This window comes from Podarcis vaucheri (genome assembly GCF_965113315.1).
Source record: "Podarcis vaucheri genome assembly, chromosome: 10".
In the NCBI taxonomy this organism is placed as follows: Eukaryota; Metazoa; Chordata; class Lepidosauria; order Squamata; family Lacertidae; genus Podarcis; species Podarcis vaucheri.
The window spans coordinates 25,190,175-25,216,906 of NC_138748.1; the positions used below are offsets into that span (position 1 = coordinate 25,190,175).

Here is a 26,732-nt window from a genome sequence, read left to right on the forward strand (position 1 = left end):
ATAAACGCCACCTTGAGATCCTTAGAAGCCTTACCATCAGCTGAGTGACACTGTTGGATACCACCCAAAGCAAAACAAACCTATATGCATTATTTGCCCCCAAGTAATGTTTGAAAATAGCCCCATCCATTTGCAGAGAAAGATGTATTCTTTCTAGATGAAACTGTTACTACAATGGCAGTTTCTACCTAAGAACAACAAGATTATTTTTCACTTCTCAGGTAGACCATTGCTGTTTAGAGCTTGATAACATCACACACAGACCTGACAGCTGTTTGAAAATCTTTTTGATAGAACTATGACTTGATTATCCTGTATCTCTTTATAGCATCTTCCTTTCAGATGTTTTGTACAAATACTGTTTAGCTTATGACTGAACAGGTAAGATTGTTCACAACAAAGACTGGACTACACTGAAGTTTGAATACATTCCTTGGCATTAGAATGACAACCAAAGAAAGATCATGGGAGGCAGTTCTGACAGAACGCAAGGCAATTTTCAGATTTTAGCCAAAATGCTAAACTTCTAATTTCATTTTTCAATCAGAGATCATATATATATAAAGCTTTCTGCTCATGGATCAGTAGTAGTCCTGTAATCTATGTAACTTGCAGCACGGATGTGAAAGTGGACATAGACAAACAGGGTTATACAAATAAAAACTAAACAACCGGAAAGCTTTTTGCATAAATTTCAAAACCCAGACTTTCCCTCTTGTTGCCCCAGTACACTGTAAGCCACGCATAAGTAGTTTAATTTGATCATAGCCATAAGATAGAAATAATTTCTAATGAACTCAGCAGGGCTTACTGCTACAATATAATGTACTTATGATTCGCTGCATTGCTAATATTGTCATTACCTAGCTTTAGATAATATTTCAATATATCTATATATATCTATGCTGCAGAAAGATACTTATTTGCTTCAACTTGAGATAAACAAATTCAAGATCTGTGCAACTCCACTCTAGGTTGTAGCAATGACTGAAAACAATCACAATTAAAACTAAAATAATGCCCACATACACGCAGTAACAATTCTATGTACCAAAATCTATGTACCAAAAACAGTGATGCAAAATATATATTCCATGACTACATTTGATGCAGAAGAATTTACTGAAAGGAAACACGGAGCAAATGATCTAGTTATCCTTCCACAGCTGCACTTATTTTTAATTAATTAATTTAATTTTAATTTTAGATACATGTTAGCAAAGAGGTTTTTGTTTTGTTTTTTTGTATGACTTTGTGTAAGAATGTAAGACTGACTTTGCAAGTCAACAAGAGGATTTCTCACCAGTTTCACAGCTTGGGCCTGTGAATCCTTGTGGGCAGGCACAGACATTAGAAGCGATACAGGCTCCACCATTTCTACAACCGTCTTTGCAGAAAGCTGAAACCATAAAAAAAGAAAAATGAAAGGATCTCACAATACTATTGTAAAAAACAAAATATTAAGGAAACAATCTTATACCCACTTACCTGAGAGTTGACATGAACTGCAAATACCAAAAAATGAAAGCACTATAAATATCTTAAATTAACACACTGTGAATGTTTTAAATCAATGTGGTAGCCTTCAATTGTACTGAGTCAAAGGGCAAAGGTACTTTCCTACATGCCTGACTAGGAAGGATTTTGAGCCTCACTTGCTCATGTATTACACACTGTAATCTTCCAGCCCATCATGTTTTGATCCATGATCTTAAAAAGTTAGGAAGTGTCTAATGTGATGCTTGTCACATTGCCAGTGATAAATCTGATGAGCTTAATTACATCAGCCTGAGGTCTTCTTTGAACTTTGCAGGAGTGCTATGGTAGGCCCTTTTCCATGGATGCACAGCCTTCATTCAATGGTGTTTTGACATTTTAAGCCTCAAAAACATTGGGGGGTGGGGTCATTTGCTGCGATCTTCTCAAGAAAATTGACATCCTGCTAGAAGGGAGGGAGCCAGAGCCATACAAATGGCTCTGTCTATGTTTGGTGTGTTTTTAAATGTTGCATGAATGCTTATTCAGCTAACGACTGTCACTCCCTTGGCAGGAAGCAAAGGCCTTCAATTACAGACTTTGGAAGTTTCTAAAACTCAGCCGATAACAAAGTTTGCTTGTCTCTGTGACAGATGCCATACCTGAAGATGGGGGCTGGGAAACATGACTGATTTGGTGGGTGTGCTGATGGATAAAACTCTTTCTGCTATTCATACAGGAGGGGTCTAGAAATAACTAATAGCATTCAAGATTACATAAGTTTAATACCTTTGCAACTCTTTAAAGATAGCCCAATGTCTATTCACTCCCCACCCAGAAGTTCAAAGTTTAAGGAGGGACTTCTGGAACAAAACTAAGGGTTTATTTAATTTCACCCTATGAGGGTTTATTGTTTCATAACTGATGCACAAAACCTAGTTTAAGATGCACACCCTTTGCAGATAATTGTTAAACAGAACCCTTTCCCAAACCAAATCTCAGGTAGATTTTCCCCATTTAGAATGGCTATCTATGTTCCTATCCAGCAACACTCACTCATCCAACAAATGTGTTGCCTTGAGTAGGTAACCCCACTCAAATAGCCCAAACCCCCAACTGCCCACAATGGCAGCTAGCGCCCACCTATCTTAACAAATAGTCCTCACTGAGAGTCAATTCCCTATCTGGCCATGAAACTGTAAGCTTCCAACTTTAACTCCCTGCCCCTGGCTCCTGATTGGCTGTTAGTCTCCCCAGCTCTCACTGGTTGCTGGATGAACAGGAGGCTGACCCAGAGCCTGTCCATCACAGCCTCTCCAACATTCTGGGCAAAAGAAGACCAACAAACGACAGCTGGGATAGCTCAGATGGTAGAACACAAGTCTCTTAATCTCAGGGTTGTGGGTTCAAGCCCCACATTGGGCAAAATATTCCTGCTTCGCAGGAGCTTGGGCTAGATGATCCTCATGGTTCCTCCCAACTCTACAAATGCTATGATTATATGAAATACAAACACTTATATGAAACACAAAGCAGATATTGACACAACACACTGGCAGTGCATTTATCACTGAATGTTTTACATCAATGCATATTCCAGGGAGTTGTAATTGCTCACAATTCTCCACTGCGTTTAGTCGTAAACATGAAATCGCTGCTTTGTCTGGTGTGAAGCAGCATATTATTTATAAGAAGAGTATATGCTAAAATGAATTGACTAGGTTTCTATTGGTTCTGCTTAAAGTTGTTGGGCCTGAATTATTCGTCTTCCAGGTACAAAGGCAGCTTTAGCATTTATCAATGAAAAGGTAAAATCCAGCAAGACAATAAACAATTTGGTTTTTGTTCTGATACCTTACCTTTGCATACAGTGCCATTTCCAGTAAAACCTGGCTTGCAAACACAGTTATGTCCTCCCACGGTATTGAAGCAGAGTGCATTTTCATCACAGCTGTGTTGGTTTGTGAGACATTCATCATGTTCTAGAAGGTGAAACAATGCTATTTAGAACAGCAACAACGACTATATTTCTGATGCTAAGAAGCTGAAAGTTGTAGGAGTGGTTCATGCTTATTTACTCAAAAAGCTTTGTAAGAAATAAAATTGATATTTTGTTTCAAAGCTTGGGTGCTGAAACAGTAGGAATCCCAACACATTTTTGGGAACTGACTGCTTTTAATGAAAGGGATGGCACTGTGCTGTTTTTATTTTAATTACTGGTATGGTTTTAATAAATTTTATGTATGTATATAGTTTTATTTCTATCAACATTTAATTGTTTTAAATGTTGTTTTTTCCCTAATTGTTTTTAGCAGTCCTTATTTTTATCTGTAAGCTGCCTTGAGTCCAATCAGGGGGGAAAGCAATGTATAATAACAATAACAATAATGTGGTATAACTCTCTTATGATCACTCAAAACAGAGTACACAGTCCAAAACCATTAAATCAGTGGGAGTTTTGCCATCATTGTCTCCACAAATCAATGTAATAAAAATAACAGAAGTACTCCACAATCTTAATAATTGTGCTTCCATTCTCACATACAATTCTAAAATGGCAGAAATAAATGTTTTGCTCTTTTGTGAGAAGATCGATATAATTTAAAGTTTCATACCGACCGCAACTGATGCATAGAATTAAACCAGCATTTTATTTTATTTTTATTAAGAGTTTTACCACGCCTTTTCTTCAAAGAGTTCAATACAAGTCACCCATTTTACTCTCTCAACAACCCTGTGAGGTTGATTAGGCCCAGAAAGAGTGGGAGGCCCAAAATCATCCAAGAAACTTTGTGGCTGAGCTGGGATTTACACCTGAGCCTCCTCAGATTCGAATTTTACCCTCTAACCATCACAGAACAATTGCTCAACAAACATTTCTCAGAATCTTGTCCATCAAAATGTCCAGAGTTCTATGCTCACTGCTTATTGCTACCGTGCTTCCTTATTTCTGTCCCATTTAACAACAGAGATTGAAGTCAAGAACTCCTGAATTTAACACTAATTCTTCTGAAAACTTCCCCAGGTCTCTTGAACTATAGTCACTCATTTTCTAAGCTTATGGGAATAAAGCAGTAATTTTGTGGAGCTAGTCCTTTAAGCAAGGCTAATCAGTTTGGGACTGCACGCCCATCTGAACTTCAGGTTACTGCCTAGGTGCTAGCTAGACACCTTTTCTTTTTAGAAATATAATTTCAGATACCTGAGATACATCACATCAGCCTCTTTTGATGCTTTGGATTGGTAGGTTTCAAACTGTGTTTCAGGGAACCCTGGAGTTCCTCTGAAGCTTATCAGAGGTACTTGAAAGAAAAGATCAGTTATACCAGACAAACTTCATTAAAAGACAGCTTGCCTACTGCTATTGGTCTTTTCCCACAGTGTGCTGCCACAGGGTACGGAGTGTGTACTGGGATATACACTGCAGGGCAAAATCGAAGTCCAATAAAGCCTCCGGCAACCACTTTTTGTGAACTATGGACCTGGAAATGTGCCCCCAAATTGTCTACAATGTGCAAGGATTATATGACAAATGTACCAGAGGCTCCTTGGCTGTTTGATAGATATGAAAAAAATGATCTGAAGGATGCAAGTTTGAAACTGGTTTTAATTAATAGTTAAAACTGTATAACGTATGCAAATATCTCATCAATTTGCAGTATGGAAGTAGCACCTCTTTTTGGGTTGTGGTTCACGACTTCGTAGCACTGAGTGGCTCAGCTGAGAGGATTCCCCCAACACATAACTTGAAATTATGTATGGGTTGGTTTTGCAAACCATGGTTTTGAGGCAATCCTAGTTACATAGTTTGGGCTGATTTTGATATCACAGGAAACTATGGTTATAACCAACAAGAAAACGAAGCTAGAAATCTTCCAGAGGAGGAGGCAGGGAAAGTAAGTTCTCACACAGTAAGTTCTCAGTGGTCCAAACAATAGTTTGGAAAATTAGAAAAGGTTGTCTGCAGTTGGTCATTGTGCAACTGCTTCATTGTCATCTGCTTCAGATCATAATTTGGACTTACAAGCCTTTATTTAGTCTTCAGCAAACTATATTAAAGAACTCCTGTTTTTGATTCCTGAAGTACACAGTTTAATTACTTTCACCTCAGCATGTATAACTATATTACTATTCATAAAATTACCTAGCTACCTTAGTAATCTTGTTTCACTATATGACTTGGTGACCTCCAGCAGCCATGAACTCCACAGGCTGCCTCTGTGCAGGAAAAAGAAGTGTTTATATAGGATCAAGCTATTAGGAAAGAAAGAGAAGTCACAACTTTGACAATGAGGGCTATGGACATTGGCTATGCTACAGAATTAAACAGATGAGCTTGGCTACTTTTTATCATCATCTTAAGGTTATTGAAATCTAGCTGGGTTCTCTTTTCATGTACTATATCCCATTCGGTGGACTAGTTGGCCTGGTGAAATTTTGTTACCTTTTCTTCCCTTGCCATACTGTCTTGTTTAGATGTGCAAAGACATGGAGGAGCACAGAATTGCAGGTGGTCTTTAATATATTTATTGCAAGGCAAAGGCCTTGAGCTAGAAATGGCAGCTTTGAAATTCAATCATATTTTAAGCTCAGCTGATTCAATTCTCAGCTGTTCTCTTCCACCCCCCTGGTGCCTGGGGAGCTGTAATCCTATAGCGTTACTGGACCATGGCAACTCAGGAAAAGCCAAATCTATAAGCTTCTGCTCACAATGATCATAATCTTAAAAGGACCGCCTTTGCCCAAATTTAGAGGTTATTCAAAGGGGCACCTTTGCCCATATGAACTTCCCTAACCTTCCCAGGCTCTGTTATCTAGTCTCCCTTTACATCAGACTTGTTTGGTATCAGACACAGGGCCTTTTTATGGATGCACTTCAATTATGGAATTTCCTGCCTGAAAAAAAAACATTGTAAGTAAAGAAGTAAAACTGGAAATGAGACAGGGAGTGCAGGTAGTTCACTGGGGTGTCCAAGGTAAAAGGGAAAGGCTATTAATTTTGTTAAAGGCATTTTCATTCCTGTCACTCTGCATTGAAATGTTGTCCTCCATCTCCACTACAAACCTCAGAAGAGGGGTGTGTGAATGAAAATGAGATGTGGTGGATTAAAGACTAATGACTCTCCTCCCCTACCTTTTACTGTCCTTGTTTTTGTTTTTATGGCTTGCTTAGGAGAGCAAATAGTGTGAGATTTAAGGTGAGTTCCATTCAGCACTGGGCTGCCATGCCCCAGCAATCATTCACTAGCTTAAATAACAACCTGAGAAGACCAACATGATGCACTTTACAGGGGCAGGAGGGATCTTATCAATAAATGAGAAGATTGCAAAACTAGTTGGCATATGCTTACTTTGAAGTAAGTCCCACTTAGTTAATTTAGACTTGCTTCCTAAAGGTAAAGGTAAAGGGACCCCTGATCATTAGGTCCAGTCGTGACTGACTCTGGGATTGCGGCAAACCAGAGCAGTGCATTGAAACGCCGTTTAACTTTCCGCCACAGCGGTACCTATTTATCTACTTGCACTTTGATGTGCTTTTGAACTGCTAGGTTGGCAGGAGCAGGGACTGAGCAACGGGAGCTCACCCCATCGCGGGGATTCAAACCGCCGACCTTCTGATCAGCAAGTCCTGGGCTCTGTGGTTTAACCCACAGCACCACCCACGTCCCAAGACTTGCTTCCTAGTGGGCTGCAATTCTAAACTTATTTATCTGGGAGGGAGGCTGAAATCTTGCTTGGGAGTAACAGCCATTGAATATTGCAGAGGGCTTCCTTCTAAGCCAGCATTCAGAGGGTTATGCTAGAGTGGCCAAAGCCTATCCATGTTCTTCTTGGTAAGAATGCATAGGACTGTGTCTTGAAGCAATCAAAACTACTCACTTCCAGCTTTTACATTCTCCTTGCTGCCATGCATCTAACTGCCATATGTGCATTACTTAAACAGGTGAAGCTTTTTTTAGATAAGCAGACAGAGCTGGCCCTACCATTAGGCAAAGTGATTCCCTGCCTTGAATGCCTAAATTACTTGGCCAGCTTTCAGTAGTACTATGTGCCTGGACAATTTACCAGGGCTATGGGTCGGGAATGCAAGTGTCTGCCTGCACCTATCTATGTACCTTGTCCGCATCCTTGAACTAACTGAAATTCTTCCAACATAACTGGACAAAACATTACTTCCTTGTTATTGATTTGGGCTAAACACAGGGGCTAGGAACTAATGCACACATCTAGCTTGACCTTTAGTTACATGCATAGAAATAGAACTTGCACCTAAATTGCTTCCTACGAACTACAGCATTCAAGAAGATCAAGTATGGTTTATTTCTTCCTAACAAATAATACGTTTTTCAGTGATTCTCAGCCTTGGCATAAAAAGGGTTAGGCATTCACAGCTTTTAAAATGGAATTTTCCTCAAAATATACACCACCATCGAAGCAACCACTCTAACAGCTAAATAATGCAACAGAGAGGGAAAAGAGAGAAGAGACTCTCTCTTTTTTTTAATGCTGCAGTGCTCTGGGAAGGGAGCCCATCCATTTTTTACTATACTGCTGTAATGGAATTCTCAGGAGAAAGATGCTTTCTTAAAGATTTCAGGTTGAGTAGACAGTCAGATGCAATAGCTTTATTGCCACAAAAATAGCCAACATTGTTTTTCCAGGCCACAATTATTGGGTGCACGGTGCTTTTACTAGTATATTGGTACAATATATCATGTCCCTAACAGAGTCACACTTAAGGTATTGCTAATTCAGGGATGGATGGGGACAATGAGCAAAGGGCTGATTTAAATTTCTGCCACATATAGGTATATTTCGATGCTTACATGAAGAAATAATTAGCTTTATCACTGAGTGATGATATGGATTCCTGAAGGCATTGTCTAAATTTAAAGCAAAGGTCACATTTAAATTAAAACTGCTTAAAACGTAATGCTTGTTGACAGCCTATTTGGATCACATAATGATATAGAGCACATAATAATACTGCAAAGTTAATGAAGTGGTTGTGTTTCCATTAAATGTCTAATACAAACTGCACTCTGCATTTGCTTCACGGCATGCACTTTGAATGATGCACCTAATGTGCTTTCCACATCGCTTCTGAGAAAGCTGTTCAGGTGACCAAGGACATTATTTCCAAACAAAGATTGTATATATTGGTAAGATCTGATCCTGAAATTTACTGGACCAAGAGCTTAGCATACAGATATCCAATCTTGCACCTCTGAACATATCTCGCCAACAAATGGCAGTCCAAATGGGGAGGCCAGGCAGGCCAAATTTGTCCTGTGAGACAGAGGTTACTCATCACTGCTTTAGGTAAACCCTTTTCCTGCTTCAACCCTCCCTATACTCAGTTGCCTCTAAAGCACATTTATTTTCTTTCTTTTTTCAGAACTAATCAGGAACTCTCAGTAAAGAGGCTCTTTGTCATTGCCTCTCTAAGGAACACAAGACTGTATCTCTATTTCAAAAGCATATTTTGGTGAATTCAAAAGGAACCCAGGGGCAATTAGATGTGAAAAGGGGGAGTTCACCTTTGGGTCAGATAACCAGCCACTATTTTTGACAGGTGGAAAGGTTACCTTTACAAGCTAACTCCCTGTTGCTCAGCGTCTATAAGCCTTGCCTGTGACTGTGAACTTAAGAACCACCCTACTGGATCAAAGCAAAGGTCATTTATAGTCCAACATCTTGTTCTCACAGTGGATAACCAGATGCCAATGGGAGGCTTGCAAGCTAGACCTGAGTGCAACAGCACTTTCACCACTTGTGGTTCCCAGTAATTGCTCTTCAGAGGCATACTGCCTCCAACAGTGGAGATACAACATAGTCAGCAGGACCAGAAGGCATTCATAGCCCTATACACTGTAAATTGGCCTAATCTTTTAAAGCATGGATAGGCAAACTAAGGCCCAGGGGCCGGATCCAGTCCAATCGCCTTCTCAATCCAGCCCACGGACGGCCCAGGAATCAGTGTTTTTACATGAGTAGAATGTGTCCCTTTTTAAAAAATGCATCTCTGGGTTATTTGTGGGGCCTGCCTGGTGTTTTTACATGGGTAGAATATGTGCTTTTATTTAAAATGCATCTCTGGGTTATTTGTGGGGCATAGGAATTCGTTCCCTTTTTTCCCCAAAATATAGTCCGGCCCCCCACGAGGTCTGAGGGACAGTGGACCGGCCCCCTGCTGAAAAAGTTTGCTGACCCCTGTTTTAAAGCCATCCAAGTTAGCAGCCGTTGTTGTTGCTGCTGCAATTGTTATTATTACAATTTATTGCCTTACTCTAAGGTCCCAGGACAGGTTACAACAATTAAAACACAGTGTCAATATTAAAAACAGTTTAAAACAATAATTTTTATTTATTAAATTTGTATACAGCCCTATACCTGCAAGTCTCAGGATGGTTACAACATAAAATCATAATACAAAAACACAAAATACATAATAAAAACAAAAGCAACCCAATAACCCCCACTCTCCCCAACACAGGGCACTGGATGTCAATCAGCCAAAGGGCTGGCTAAAGAGGAGCATTTCTGCCTGGTTCCTAAAGGTATATAATGAAGGCACCAGGTGAACCCCCCTGGAGAGAACATTGCACAGATGGGAAGGTATTATTGCAATAAAGACGCTGAACCTAAAGTAATGTAACATTCTGGCATCTTTATAAAATGAATCTACCGTATTTTTCGCTCTATATGGCGTACCGGACCATAGGGCACACCTAGTTTTTTGGGGGATGAAATAAAGGGGGGAAATTATTTTTCCCCCCCCAGCCCCAAAGACCAAAGAAGCCAAGACAGCCAGCAGGATCCATCCCGCTGGCTGTCTTGGCTGCCTCTTTAGCCACGCACAACCTTTAGCCACGCACAACCTCTCCAGCCGGGAGAGGCTGCGTGCGGCTTTGGCAGAAGCCAAGATAGCCAGCGGGATGGATCCCACTCGCTGTCTTGGCTTCCTTTTTAGCCGCGGGGCTGGGGTGGGGGAAGCCCGAGCTTCCCCACCCCAGCCCCCAGAACGGGTCAGGGAGCGGGGGTGAGGTGGCGCGCAACCTCGCCTTCGCTCCCGGAGCTTGCTGCTATCAGCAAGCCTTCTGAGCCCGCCAGGAACTCCCGCCGTGCTCCGAAGGCTTGCAGATAGCTGCCTGAAGCCTGGAGAGCGAGAGGGGTCAGTGCACTCTCCAGGCTTCAGCGAAAGCCTGCATTCGCTCCATAGGACGCAAATACATTTCCCCTTCATTTTTGGAGGGGGAAAAGTGTGTCCTATAGTGCGAAAAATACGGTAATTTTATTCAAAAAGGAAGGCGGAAGTGTGAGAATATTTATTTTTCACATTTATCTAATTCCTTAGTCTCAGAATTATTGTAAGTCCAGTAACTGTATCAATTACATCGTTAATAGAGGAACAAGCAGCAGACTACAATACTGACAACCTTTGGCAATACTCCTTTGAAAATCGAGGAGTGGTATCATTCCTTTTCTTTTTTCCATAAACATATGTGCAGATCAATATTTTGCTTGAGAAGCACTGCTTTAAGGAACTCATACTCATCTGTAACCAAGGCCTAAATACACAAAATGATATATTTGCTCTTCTTCATTGATTATTTTTACATGCCATTTTTCTTCCAAGGGAGCAGACAGAATGCTGTGCATGGCTTAGGTGACGAATCAGAAAAAAATCACACTTAAAACCAACCACTGGCTATTCAAGCGAGAAGTAAGAATAAAACCAGAATTAATTTGATTTTGCAGATATTATGCCATGCACATTCTGTTACCTTCATAGATGTTTTAAAAGAGCATAAATCAAAAACATCAGCAGCATTAAGTGTGTTATTCATTTTAGGTTTGCATTGCTTTGGAGAATTGGTAGTTTAGGATTTAAGGTTTTTTACAAATTGATTCAGTGTCCATTACACTGACTTTGGCAAAGCAATATTGGCTTTGGTGGTCACTGAATTACACTTTTATAACACTTCAAAGAAATAAAACTGCAAGACATTTGCAATAATTTGCAGGTTTGGATTTGCATATATGTTCATTAAGAGCAAGCAAGCTATTTCCACAAATTATTTCTAAATCAGGTTTACTGACTATCTCTCAGATAAATTTCAGGGGACAGAGGGTGGCACTTGGGGGGGGGACTGTCGTCGTGCCACTCCTTGGTGTGTAGAGTACCGCAGGGTGTGATACTCTCCCCAATGCTTTTCAACATCTTTATGCGCCCCCTCGCTCAGCTTGTCTGGAGTTTTGGGTTGGGCTGCCATCAGTATGCTGATGACACCCAACTCTATCTGTTGATGGACAGCCATCCTGACTCGGCCCCAGACACACTGATCAGATGTTTGGAAGCTGTGGCCATATGGTTACGTGGGAGCCGGTTGAAGTTAAATCCTTCGAAGACAGAGGTCCTTTGGCTGGGTCAGGATGATATGGGATTGGGGGGGCAACTCCCATCTTTTGCGGGGGCGCAATTAGTGCCAGCACCGTCCATTAAGAGTTTGGGTGTAATCTTCGACACCTGTTTATAAGCTTTAGTTTCCATTCCCAGAATATTCTGCAAGTTTCCATTAATTATTGTGTAGGCCTCACTAGCAACCTGTAGCAAGACCTGTTTGATACTTTGAAGACCTGATGAGCCATGGATATCTGCAATCAATCTTCCAGAAAGCCAGTAGGCCCCTAAATCCTACACTATCACAATGTTTTTAATATGTAGGTAGATATAAGTAATTAAATATGTATGTAACTTTGGCTAAATTAGATCCCAAATTAATTTTCCTGAAATTAATTCTTCTCAGTCCAGGTATTATTTAATATGACATTTCAACAAAATCACTGGCCAAAACAATAAGCAATGTTTTATTAATAAACATACACATTGATTAAGCGATGAAAAGCATGACTAAAAATACATATCTAAGAGGAAAGTCATTTTTCCAAGGAATCAATCCAATTAATTTGAGATCTACCTATCTATACAATGTCAGATGTTCTTAGCATTTATCTTCATTACTAAGCTGTGTGAGATTTTCTAAAACCCTGAAGATCAAAGGGGGAAAAGCATGTTGCAGCTGGTAGGTTCATTGCTCAGTGGACTGAAACAGAGCAAATGACACAATTACCTGCTGTAATTACTGTTACTGACAATATATTTTCCCCTGGTGATCACTTTATGAGACTCTGCTTCTTATCTTGTCAGTGCAATCCTAACCTCAACGTGCTTGTAATATCGTTATGCGGATACTGATTTCCTGAAATCCCATTAATTAAAGACCAATACTGATGAAAGCCATGTAAATTCACTGCTTTTTAAACAAACAAATTCCTATCATTTTAACATCAATTTGCAAGCTAATTAGCCATCATCTATTTTCATCTGACATGTCATTGGGGTTATGAACACAAACAATACAAAGACTTTACATGTGAATGAATGGTAAAGACCAAAAGAAATTAGCTAAACAAATGTTTATGTATAAGAAAAAAATCCTCTTTAAATATGATCTCTCCATTGAGGTCAAACCATTGTTTATTGTCTCATCATGCTTTCTTAGCTTAGCGCTATTGAATTCAGACAAAATTCTACATATTTATACCAGGAATGGAGGATCTCTGGCCTTCAGATATTGTTGGACTACAACTCCCATCATTCCTGACTATTGGCCATGCTGGGTAAGGCTGATGTAAGTTGGAACCTAGCAAAATCTGGAATGTACGTATGTTCAAAGTACTTTATACTGAATCCACACATGCACAAAAAATATTCAAAACAAATTTATCCTCAGAGAGCCAGTGTGTTGTGGGGGTTACAGTTTTTAACTAGGACTTGAGAGGCCAGGGTTCAAATTCCCCCCTCAGCCATGAAGTTCGCTGGATGATTTTTGGCCAGTCACATACCTTCCACCATCCCATTGATCAATTGAGACACTCATAATTTTTTGGTCCTGAGCTCTCGTGGAGCAAGCTGATTTTGAAGGAATGGGTTTCTGTGCAGTCAGTTTGAAACGGGACCCAAAAACCCCCTTTTTTTCTTTCTCCAAGGGAGCATTTCTAAAATGCATTAACTTGAGCTGTTGAGCAAATGCATAACAAGAGCACAGCTGTATAAACAAAGCTCTCTCCTTTATCAGTCTGTGACAGCAATGGATGACCTTGGCTGTTTCAGTGGAGTAGGGATGACACGTCTAGGTCTTATCTTACATCCTAACCACACTCAGACGCACAGACCTAGTCTGGGAACAGCGCCAGAGTGTGTTCTTGGAGTTGGTGACCTCCTGCTCCAAGATAAGATTATGGAACAGGAATACCCTTTTATGGTCAGGAGTACAGGAAGGAAAACCCTTTTATGGTTAAGAGTTCCAGAGCAGGAACATCTGTGATGTCAACCTGCGTGTACAAGCTGACGTGGCTGGATTCCTGGGGAAGGCGGAGAGGGTGCCTGGAGGATATATATACTGCATGAAACTTCTCATTTCTTTGGACTTGCTGTGGACTGACCACACAAGTGCCTTTCTGCTGCTCCGGAGAGCAGAAATAAAGAACTCTTTCTCTGAACCAACCCTCGGTGTCATTTGACTTCCTTCCTCCCGTCCGGGAGCAACGCAGAGCCCACCAATCGGTAAAGTCTAATGAGGCTACAATTTGTGCCAGAGCGTAAGACCAAAAACAAGTGTCATTTGGTCCAGTACTCTGGTGCAAACCAGCTGACTAGTGCCAGAGCACTGGACCAAAAAAAACCACCCAGGACATTCCAAGATGTCCCACTCAAGTGGGATGGTTGAGGGGTATGCAGTTACTGATTTTCTCAGGCTTGCATATAGGGATGTAAGGATAAAAGGATGGGTATGCAAACCCTGTACTCCACCTTGAGCTTCTCAGAGGAAAGGCAGGATGTAAAGTATAGTAAGTAAACAAATGGCCACATATTTTATCTGCCTACAGCTTCTCCTGCCTTCACAGCCTTAGACAGCAGCCCCAGAGCGATATCTATTCCAACTTTGTGCTATCCCTCATCTCAGTCCAGATGGACCTCCATTATACCTTCCTATTTTCTGATGGTAGTGTCAGATTTTACGTTTTATGTGTTATGACACATTTCTACACAAAAGGGTACCGGTATCTGAGGGAACCTTTGGAGCATCCTACAGCTTAAGTAGATCACAGTGGCTTGTTTTTCTTGCATACATGTCCAAAAGCCCATCTGTTGCGATAGCTAGGAAGTACAAACTTCAGCAGCTCCACTAGTGTGGATATGTAGTCCCAGTCTTGCCACTATCCTGCCTTCCTTGTAAACAGTAGGGACACCCAAATGGGCTGCTGCTGATTAACAGGAATGTGTCACCATCATGATCATTGGATTACAATGCTTGAGATGACACACACACACACCATTTTTAAATGAACATGAAACCATAATGAAATTAGTAAGGGGTTTTATAGCAGCAGAATGTGAAGTAGCATTTGAAGTGTCAGATGAGCACATTTGCCAGAAACTCAGAATAAATTACCAGGCAACTAGTGATCTTTGTTGGCATTTAAAACAGACATTAAGAGATGTCAGAGATAATGAGGCCATATTGTTTAAACGCTGCATTGTTTAACATTAACTGTATGCGCAAACACACTCAATATGAGTTTGAAGAGTCACTTTGCAATTTTATTCTAAAGGACAAAAAAATAAAAATAAAAACCCCACTTCTGACAAATGAAAGCAGTCTGTGTATCAATATCTTAACCAAAGAACTGACAAACTTATCATACTTTTGTATGCAGCCCCACAACTAAGGGGTTCCCATGCAAAACAAACTGATTCTAAGAATGCGGGTGGCTGCTGAGTGAAAGTACTCATTCGAAAACATGGCTGACACCAACCATAAGTTCAGCAGTTTGTGCTAAAGGCTCTCTCTCCACACAAACACACACACATACATATGTAAATTGTGATAATTATTACTCCCTTGCAGGTCAACAATACCATTTTTAAAGAATCCATTCAACAGTTACTAATCTAAACAATGTCTCAGTCCTGTATCTTAAAAGTGTATCATTGCACTGGCTAAAACGTATTATTCTTGCCCTTTTCATTCCTGTTCTCCACAATTTATGCAAGCGCCCACATGGAAAATCTGCTTTTTAAAAAATTGCCTGCTTTGCTCAAAGCTCTTCTCTCCCACTTATTATTATTATTATTATTTGCCTCACTGGGGGACAGCTGGTTTCTACAGCTCTCACCTTCCCTATTGTGTGCAGATTTATAGGGTGTTCCTTCATTTGGCAAGTACCAGACAGAAACCCTTAGAGACCTAAACTTGCATTAAAGCTGGCTGTGGCAGTGAACAAGACGGCATCTGGGTTCCAGAACAGCTTGATTAATAGGTATGGGGGCAGAGAGAGCAGGTGTGTTAACAAGACAAAGAAAGAAACAGGTCCTGTTATAATTGGATGCTATAAACAGCTGCTCCCAGCTGCATTGGGCTTGGGAAGAAAAAATGAAATTAGGAAACATTGGTTTTTTTAAAAAAATAAAAGGTTTGGGTTTCATTAAAAAAATGGAAGTATGAAAAACCACCCTCTTTGCTTTCCATTAATAATGCTACTAAATTTAACAAAGATTCTATGTTCAGGATTTCACAAGTATAGCATGCTGACTTTTGCAGCTTTTCTGGTAACCTTGTAGCATAGCAACAAGCTTGGGCCCAATCTAAAAGGCCACCTCTGCAACTGTTCCTGTTCTCAACTATGAAGAACTGTGCATCTGGTTTGACATCATTCACTTTAATATGTTGATGAGGAAGAAGTATATTTATGTAACATTTTTGCAAATGCTACTTTGATGTATTCTGCAAAACATAAGGTCAAAGGCATTCGGTACTCTCAAATGGAACTGCTCTTCCTTTTCAGTAATCATTGTAAACATGGATCGTGGTTGTATTTGTAAATGCTCTCAGTCGTCATTAAGCAAATTGCAGCATAATAGCTGCTTAAAAACTTCTCTTATAATTTAATCTCTTCACAGCCATAACAGTTTTATTGTTGTGTTACCAAGATTTATAGTTTATATGAAAATAACTTGCAGTTCGTAACCAAATTTATATTTCAGTTTGAGTTAAGGAACTTCTAATGAGTTCCAACAAACTACCATCTCAAGTGTTGTATTATTTTCAGTTCAAGTCACTTATTCAATTCAGCTTATAATTGCTTCTAGGCAGTCTAAAGGAAACAAGTATAGGGTTCAATTTATTGATGGTTTGTGAAACCAGTAAATGAGTTATATATATTATTAGCTTTCCACAGCAACATATAATTGTGATATCACAGAAACATATATCTATGCAATTAAAAGCAAGTATGCAAATAATTTACTAATTGATCTCATGATCTGCACAACTGCAGTCTATATGGAACACCACTGTGCCCCTCAGGGCAGACCTATAAAGGCCTCATAATGGTGGTATTAAATGATGACATCATCACACATGCATGATATACAATCTGGTATAACCCAGATAAGGCTATAGTATGCGCATATACTAGGGCTGTGCATTGGATTTGTTACATCCTATACTAAACAGGGAGAGTGGGATCCAGGCTTCACCGGGGTTAGGTGGAAACAGCCCTGGATCACCCCACATCAGGCTGCCTGGAGAAACCTGGGGCTGTCAGAGGGAGGGCCGTCAGTGAGAAAAAGGAGAGGAAGACAGATTCCGTGTATTCTCTCACAGGGAAAGCAGACCCTAAGCAGGATTGAGTCATCTGCTCACCAGTTGGTGAGTGGAGGACTCAATCCTGCTGGTTGCAGGAATCTGTATTGCCAGCATGTTTCCACAGAGAAGGTTCTGGGGAGACAGCACACAGCAGGATTGACCCCTCTTACTTCCAGTGTAGTCAGGGGAAGAGGAAAAAGATGCAGTGTTTCCTTCTGCCTCCCCCCTCCCAATTAAAAACCTAATTAAACATTTGCCCTGCCACCAAATTGATTTGGGGCTAGATTCACAGTAGCTGTCGCTTAGGAAACTTTTTAAATGAACTAACTTTCTTACTTCCTTCCAGCAGATCCTGCTTAGGGTCTGCTTTCCCTGTGAGTGCACTAGATGGGATTAGGATAAACTGGAACTGGCTCTCCACTAAGCTACACTCTGTAGTGGACTCTACTGCACCTAACAAGGCAGGAAGCTACCACCAGCCTACTTAGGCACCCTTACACCCTTCACAAGGAGCTGAATTGGCATCCTCTATCCCTTGTTCCCTTGTCAGAGGAGCCTACATGTATTGCCCAGCCACCCAGAGCAGTGGAGGAAAGAGCTTGAGAACCACACAAGCAGGCAGATGGGTTCATAGCCACTCCGAGCCAGAGCTAAGAGGCACAAATTTTGCATCCCCCTGGGCAGGGGCCAACCTAGCCAACCCCTAGGTACACCCCTGGCTACTGGTTGTTCTCCTCAAAAAAGGGTGTCTTGGGGCAAGGCAGGCACTGGTGACTTTGAACCTGTTGGATCTAAAGCCGTTTGGGCTTTTCAGCTGTGCCAGCCTGGGGGGTTTTTGCAGCAAAACAAGAAGACGAAAGTGTTCCCACCTTCTGATGTGGCCAGGCTAAAAAGCAGGATTTGTGATGTGAACAGCTATGACACCACTCCATTCTGCCGCTTCCCATTCAGGAATTAAAAGTGATGTTATCCATAAGCAAAGCAGCGTTTTCAATACATTGGAAATATGGAGACTTTTCACTGATTAACTGCTGTCTCTTACCTGTACATGAGTAATCATCAATCCTGATGTAACCTGTTTTACAGATGCACATGAATGATCCTGGTGTGTTTACACACATGGTATTTTCCCGACAGTAATGCCTTCCTTCAGCACATTCATCAGCATCTGTGGACAGAGCAACGAGGCCAATTGAGCATGTTCTGCTGGGGTTTCCTTTTATTTACACAGACTAGAAAGCAGCTTGCACACTGGAGCGTTTGCCTCTGCTTTTTACATTACTCATAGGATCAGGTTGCAACAACCCAAATCACCAGCTGTGATGCATTGATTCATAGGTGCAGCCAGCTTTACCTTTTGCAAAAGCTTTAAAAATTTGTTTTATAATTATGAATATAAGGGAGGAAAACATATCTAAACAATGACATTTAATACAACTATTTTTATAATTATTGCTGTTTTAGTGTCATTTATATATAGGTATCTATGCACACACATTAGATTGGTAGACTTTAAAAAGTTTAATTGGCAGATTAATCAAGCAAAGCATCAGTTGATTTATCTGGAGGACACAGAACTGAAAATTAAGCACATATTTACATGTTGAAACTATTGTAGAGTTTCAGTTAGAAGATAAAAACTAAAGCATCAAATATGGTCTTCTAACACTACTTCATACTTCATAATGAAGAGTATTCATTAAGGCAAAATGCATTAAAATAATAATAATAATAATAATAATAATAATAATAATAATAATAATAATAATAATAATAATAATTTATTATTTATACCCCACCCATCTGGCTGAGTTTCCCCAGCCACTCTGGGCGACTCCCAATCAAGTGTTAAAAACAATACAGCATGTGTAAATAGTGGCTGTCCCGCCCCCCGCCCCTTAATACATACTCACTGTCGACTTTTGTTGTGTTCTACTCTTACAAGGGTCTCCTGTCTCAGGCTCTTATGCCAGGGGTTGGAACCTTATTCTGCCTAAGTGGCACATTCTGTGATGGGCAATCTTCTAGGGGTCACATGGTCTCCCAGGACCAGAAGATGTATGAAGAGGGTGTAGCAGAGACAGATGCATCAACAGAATCTCAGATTGCCTTGGGAGAACCCAGAGGAAGATGAGGCAGCTTAGGCATTCCCTGTGGGAAGGCAGGGACCTTCAGTCCTCACAACTGCCTCATTGGGACAAGACCTATCAAGAAGAGTTGCTGTGCTCACTAGGCCTGACCTCTTGAGCTGTTTGCTTCTTTGAATAAAAAGTTGTGATGTCATGTAAGTTATTACTGAACTGCTCCTGTCACTTGCCCCTGATATCTACAAACACCTCCATACTCCACCTTCGCAAGCAAGATACATTATCACAGTTCAAGGACACACAGTGGCTAGATAAAAGCATTCAAAGAGGGTGTGTAGCAGGACCAGCCAAAGCAGCAGAAGAAAACCTGCTTTCTGAGTGATTTCATCCATTCACATGATATCAAGCATCCTTTCTGTTCCTAGTGGCTGCAACACATAGGGCACTAACGGTTATTGTTCTCTGGGACTGTCTCTGATCACTTGAAGATACCTCAATATAAATGTACAGTGGTACCTCGGGTTACATACGCTTCAGGTTACAGACTCCGCTAACCCAGAAATAGTACCTCGGGTTAAGAACTTTGCTTCAGGATGAGAACAGAAATTGTGCAGCGGCGGTGCAGCAACAGCAGGAGGCCCCATTAGCTAAAGTGGTGTTTCAGGTTAAGAACAGTTTCAGGTTAAGAACGGACCTCCGGAACGAAATAAGTACATAATCAGAGGTACCACTGTAAACTGATACATATCTTGCCACTTCTTTCTTCATCTCTTCAGCAGCTGACCTTTCCAAAATGCCAAGCTTTGAAGAAATACATGCTCAGTGAGACAGCCATGGTTATTTTGAACTGTGTCTATGTCCCAGGAGGCTGCTCTCCTCTCAACTAGGTGTAGCATAGGAACACAGGACTGGGATTTTGGAAACTGAACTCTGCTGGAGCAAATTGTGCACCAGCTTTCAGACTTTGCAGGCATCTATTAGAACCCCTGGCATCACCAACCGCATCATGTTGCAAGAATCTTTAAATTAAATCAATCAGGAATCACAAACTAATACTGAGTGTGAGCTCCTTAGAACTGCTTTTTGTGAAGTAGTACAATTCCACATCCAGCCTTTAAAATAAAATAAAATCCATCCATCTATTTATTTCAGCTAGTAAATAAAACTTGACCTAATTTTGGAAGATATGGGCAGAAATTTACCACCGGTTGAATGTCCTCATTAAATTTTAAAAGATAACTCTGCACAGCAGTCAACTGAAAATGATGTTTATTCTGTCAGAAATATGTACTCAGAATCACCATAAACCTTTAAAAAGACATCAGTAAAACAATCACACTGCCTCCCATTATAAAGGACAAATTTGTCAAGACATACTGTACTACATAGAACAAATGCGGTTTCGAACAGCATAGAGATTGCCTTCCAGGGGTGACACCTCGGCCCCCTAGAGTTGGAGCACCTGATGCCTACTGAAATTAATGGCTCAATTCCCATACATTTCAGTGGAGTTTCTATCTATTTTATTTTTAATTAAGATATAATATTGTGAATATCTAAAACAAGCTACTATAGCAACAAATTAACAATTGCTTGATGGCAGTGTACGTAATGGGATTTTGATTCACCTTCTTATGATCTGTAGTATGAGAAAGCAAGAGATTGTGCCAGATTACAAGTAGCTGTTAAAAAATGGAAAGGGCAAATTTATTCACAGCACCTAATTAGCTAAGGAGGCAGGTGAATACAGATGTTGCCTTAGAAGATATGACAGCTAACAGCAAGAAAAACAGAAGTGGGCATTTAATAACAAGGAGCTCTCAACAAGGTAATCAGAAGTAGGGATGCAGTAGAAATTTGGTTCAATTTATATTTAATTGAACAGAAACATAGCTATCCTCTGACATTCACAGTTCTCCAATTTTTGAAAGGAAATACCCCAGCCAAAGAAATTGTACAAAAGTACATAGGTCAGAGGAAAGTTTCCACAAAAATGGGTAATTAGTGAAAATAACATAGACAAATGCACACTATTAGGAGAAATTGCTTGCAAAAAGGTGTATAATATGTAATGCATATAATACGTAAGATTGCATATTGAAATGTGTATTAGCAGAAATGTACATTAAAATAATGAACAGAAAATACTGAAAAGAAAGCAATATGAAAATATACACTGAAAATATAAGAAACTGGGGAAAACCAAAATTGCCCAATTTGTCCATTCTATTCAGAAACTAGAGCTAATGAAAGTTAAGGCAGTAAATATCACTTATTATACCAACTTCAAATCATCCAAATTTACTGGGAGAAATTCCCACTTAAAGAAATAAGACATGCTCCTATGCAAATATGTGCTGATTTTTGGAGATTTTGTTATGCAATCCTTTTTTAAAAAGCCAACAAGCATTTCAAAACCATGACTAAATTATCAACTCTACAGGTGATACAAGTCTTGCCAGTGTTTTCATTGGCATGTTTGATTTACCTCTCATCTCTCACTGAATCTTTAGAAAATGCTTCATTAGTGGAAAAATAGGTTTACCATTTGCCTTCATGGCTGGCAATCAAGCACATTCCTTTATTAACAATCTCAACAGCCACAAACAATTATAACTGTATAATATAGACCACACGCAGTGCAGCCCTATGTATCTCTACTCAGAAGTGAACTTCAGCTTTATAGTGCAGAAAGCATTTTGACAGTGACTACAACTGCAGCCTCTGGGTATGAGGAACCCTTTGGGAATTCAGATGTTGCAGAACAGCAGCTTCCATCAGTGCCAACAAGCATGACCAATGACCATGGATTAAGGGTGTTCAACAACATGGGGGGGGGCCGCAAAGGTTTTCTACAAGTGCCATAAAAATACCCAACCTATTCCAGGATTGCAACGATAAAAAGGTAAAGGTAAAGGGACCCCTGGCCATTAGGTCCAGTCGGGACCAACTCTGGGGTTGCGGCGCTCATCTCTCTTTACTGGCCAAGGGAGCCGGCGTACAGCTTCCAGGTCATATGGCCAGTATGACTAAGCCCTTCTGGCAAACCAGAGCAGCGCACGGAAACGCCGTTTACCTTCCCGCCGGAGTGGTACCTATTTATCTACTTGCACTTTGACGTGCTTTCGAACTGCTAGGTTGGCAGGAGCAGGGACCGAGCAACGGGAGCTCACCCCGTCGCAGGGATTCGAACCGCCAACCGTCTGATCGGCAAGCCCTAGGCTCTGTGGTTTAACCCACAGCGCCACCCGCGTCCCGACTGCAACGATAAAAGCCAATAATTAATTTATTTGTCCTGAAAAGTAAAACCAATTATTTTGTTCATGCTTAGCTACATTTTAATACAGATCTTGCAAATAAAGCTTTCAAATGCAATTATTTTCCAGCTTCACCTGACAAAGTAATTGCTTACAGACTTGTAATTAATGGAGAAGGAAATATTTAGTTACATGCTGTTCTACTTCAGCATGCCCTGCCAGGAGGAAATGGTGGTGGAAAAGGAAGATAATGGATATCTCTCGTAATTGCAATGCCTTGGCATTTTTCTGTTTCAGAGTATTCAGGTGGCCAAACATAGCAATAATGTTTCTCCATATGATAGCCAAGTATATGAGAGGTGGTTCGTACAAGCACCTACACATCCTCCATATTCAATACTTGCTGACTCACAGCTGAACTCATTCCATCAAAAGGCATCAGGCAATAACTGGAATACCTTAGAATGTGTGTCATCTGGCCTTGATCACAAACTGGCCTGGAACTTTGAAGAAACTGTAAAAGCAACAATGTGCTTTCCAGCACATCAGCCTGTAGCTGGCCAATGAGAACAACCAACTTTCCCCACCCCCATGGGGACAATGCTACATCTTTTGGACGGGATGTTTGTTAGTAAAATGATGCTTACCACAAGATATTTAAATCTATCTCCTGTTGCTTACTTTATACAACCTTTAAGGTAACATAAATATACCTGGGGATTAATTAAGAGGTGTAACAACTCAGGAGTTATATTAAAATGACACGATATTTGAATTTTAGCTTATCTGAGTGAGATTTGAATGAGGGAAAGTACATACTGTAGTAATATATTAATTTCCAAATCAAGAATTCAGTTGTATTAACATATTACTTTGACACAGATCAGATTATTATTTTTTAGGAATGGGAGAACCTTAATTGGAGAGATAATTACTTCAGCTGATTAATATGCTTTAAATTAAATCCCCTGAATTTAATGAGCCCATCACTTTGACAAGTTGTGAATTAATACATACTTTTTGCAGTAATCCACACTAATTATTATACCTGAAACAAATTTATTTACAAAGCATTACCTTCACAGTATGCATTGTCCTCTCGGAGAGCTCGGAATCCATCTCGGCAGCTACAGACAGCCCTGTCTTCAAGGTTCCTACAGAAAGAATTCTCCAAGCACTTGTGTCCTTCAGAGCAAAAGTCATGGCCTAAAAGTAAGTAACAATGATGCTTAGAAATGCTAAACTGAAGTAGGCTATTCAGTTCCTTCTGAAGTCAGCAGCACAATTCCAACCAATTTTAACCTTCTAGGATTGAGGCTTACGTATATCCATTCATTGTCTTTCTTGGGCCACATGGCCATTTCTGTATTTGCGTGTCGAGACCCCGCAGCCACCCCCTCATTGGAAATAACTCACACAAGGACACAGATATTAGGTTTATGTTATTGGGCAAATTTTGGCCACAACTTTATTGAATTACAGAATGTGAGTGATATTGGCTTGGACCCAACTATATCTGACTCCTGCCCATGTGCAGGAAGTCCGGTAAGGGTAAACCACTGGTAGGAGGAGCCCTGTCGATGTGAACCAACTCAAGCTCCCCCTGGTGTTCCCATTGGGGTCATGTCAAGGCCCTAGCCCCCCAGCCAGGCTTCGGACAAGATCAGCACCCCCGGATTCCTTTAACAGAATACCCTTAAGCATGGAGGGGCAGGTGATGGTCACACCTCCCCTCCCCCACACAAGGTCAAACAATGCCTAACCGAAACCCTAACAAAGTTGTGACGATTGCTACGAGGTAGGCGAAAACCAAGTAGACAGTGCCAATTTGCCAAGTGGAAAAAATTCCTACCAGGCCCCTTGGACAACCAAGGCGACCAACCGAGATCCATAGCAAGGCCAGTGCCTAACCTGTGAAATAGGGAGGAAGGGTGGGTGATTGAGGAAGCGAGCCAAAGAGGAAGTCCTCTGGCTCGCTCCTCGGTTTAAACTGTCCCGGCCACACGCCACCGACCAGCGGATTGGCTAGCCGGGATCTGACGTGGCTGGGATCCCCAGGCAACGGGAGACAAAGTCCCCCCGCATCCCGGTGGGGAGTGGGTGGCCACGCTGTCCACCGCAACTCCTCCCCACTAGGAAGTGGAGCAGATTTTTAAAAAAGACTTCTCAAATATATATTCGGTTGTGGCTGCCAGGGCAGGGCAGTATTACTCACTTGGCTTTCTAATGGCATTCACTGCTGCTGGGTACTGAGAGTGGAAGAGAGGCAGCAGGGAGCTTGGTGTGGTGCAGATGCAGCAGCTGAACCATTCCACACCATACCAAACTCCCCACTGCCTCCCGCTCCTCTCACTTTCCCTCTTGGTACCTGGCAGCAAGACATGGCACTGAGAAGTCAAGTGAGCAACAATGCCCCACCAGCTGGTATATGAATTTTGCTCTTGATACCTAGAGCCTAGCACCTCATCAGCAGGACCGGTGAGTAGTTTCTTCCTCAACAACCATTATAGTTTACAACCGCTATCATTTTCAAGTACTTAGGAGCAGTGTTTGCCAACATGGTGCCTCCAGGTTTTCTGGACCACAACTCCCATTAGCCCCAGCTAACAGAGCACTGAGACCTGCAGGTACAGGGCGGTATACAAATTTAATAAATAATAATAATGGTCCAAAAAAAAACTACACAGGTTGGCAAAGGCTGACTTGAATATGATTATCAAAACACTTGAACTGGTGGTTGCCACTGTGGGAACCAAACCAAGGCTTCTAAAGATCAAGAGGAAAATTTATGTTCAACTGACCCAGATCAATGCTATCATCATTATAATCTAATAGGTAAAAAAGGTAAAGGACCCCTGGGCAGTTAGGTCCAGTGAAAGGCAACTATGGGGTTGTGGCGCTCATCTCACTTTCAGGCCAAGGGAGCCAGTGTTTGTCCACAGACAAGTTTCCAGGTCATGCGGCCAGCATGACTAAGCCACTTCTGGTGCAACAGAACACCATGACAGAAACCAGAGTGCACGGAAACTCTGTTTACCTTCCTGTCGCAGCAGTACCTATTTATCTACTTGCACTGGCATGCTTTCAAGCTGTTAGGTTGGCAGGAGCTGGGACAGAGCAATGGGAGCTCACTCCATCATGCAGATTCAAACCGCTGACCTTCTGATCAGCAAGCCCAAGAGGCTCAGTGGTTTAGACTACAGCACCATCTGCGTCAGGTATATAATCTAGTTAAATAGCATAGGTGAATTCAACTATGTGTTTTTAATTAACAGTTACCACCTCTTGACAATGGCCAACGCTAAAGAGAAATGTAATAGTTTTAGTGTTTTGAAGTGCAAGGCACCAGTTTTAAGCCTTATCCAGCCATAAATCTCTGAGGGCATTCATGGGCAAGTCACTATGGGCAAATGCAGAAAACATTTATGGGGGGGTGTCACTTATGGGCAGTATGCATGTGATGTCACCTGCAACATCCTTCTAAGTGGTGGATTCTCTCTCCTCCCACCTCTTACATTCCTGGATTTCTCATTGTGTTCAAATGTTCAGTAAAATGGTCCTCAACACTTAGCAGGATGTGACAGCCATGGTCAGTGCAAGTGATTCACAAGCAGAAATTGTCAGCTGCCATTGTGGGACAATAATACTGCTTACCAGAAATGACTCCGAAACTGTATGTTGTCTGCCCAGCCACCTCCTGTGCTCCTCAGCAGGGGTAGCCAGCTAATTAGTAGTTAATTCCGAAGCAAGAATGTCTACTAAGAACCATTCTTTGTTCCCAATCTGTATGTCACCCTCAGCATTTATGGCTTTTCTATTTGCTTATGAATAGCAGTATTTGGTCCTATGGCAGCCTTTGTCCTGTTCTGTCTTCCCTCACAAAGGAGCCCTAGTTAAGGACAAAGTATTAGCCTTAGGCTAGACTTTTCCTGGCTTCTATCAGTTTGTGTCAGAACCTGAGCATCACAGGAGATGGCGGTTACATTTTCATTATTGATCAATATGCTCCTTGTGGCTATGCGGCACTATAAGAGAGCAAGTACAGGAGATTAATTATATACTAATTTAGGCTTTCAGAGATAAGATCTGTAGACAGCTCCTGATGGGCAAATTCAAGCTGCCCCACACACAGACAGACATGGGAATGTTCTGATAACAAGCATGAAACCTGCCAATTACACTTCTCAAGCCTGTGT

The 26,732-nt window shown here is 41.1% G+C and overlaps 1 protein-coding gene across 2 annotated transcripts in view; it reads right to left on the reverse strand.

The window, feature by feature from the left end:
* The window catches only part of NELL2 (neural EGFL like 2), a 111,027-nt gene that overhangs the window by 30,840 nt on the left and 53,455 nt on the right, over positions 1-26,732 (reverse strand). For both annotated transcript variants that reach the window (XM_082239607.1, XM_082239606.1), the window contains exons 12-15: positions 23,614-23,742; positions 18,235-18,360; positions 3,336-3,458; positions 1,304-1,399 (exon numbers count right to left, since the gene is read on the reverse strand). In XM_082239607.1, coding sequence (XP_082095733.1) covers positions 1,304-1,399; positions 3,336-3,458; positions 18,235-18,360; positions 23,614-23,742 — 474 coding nt within the window. The remainder of the gene's footprint in view (positions 1-1,303; positions 1,400-3,335; positions 3,459-18,234; positions 18,361-23,613; positions 23,743-26,732) is intronic.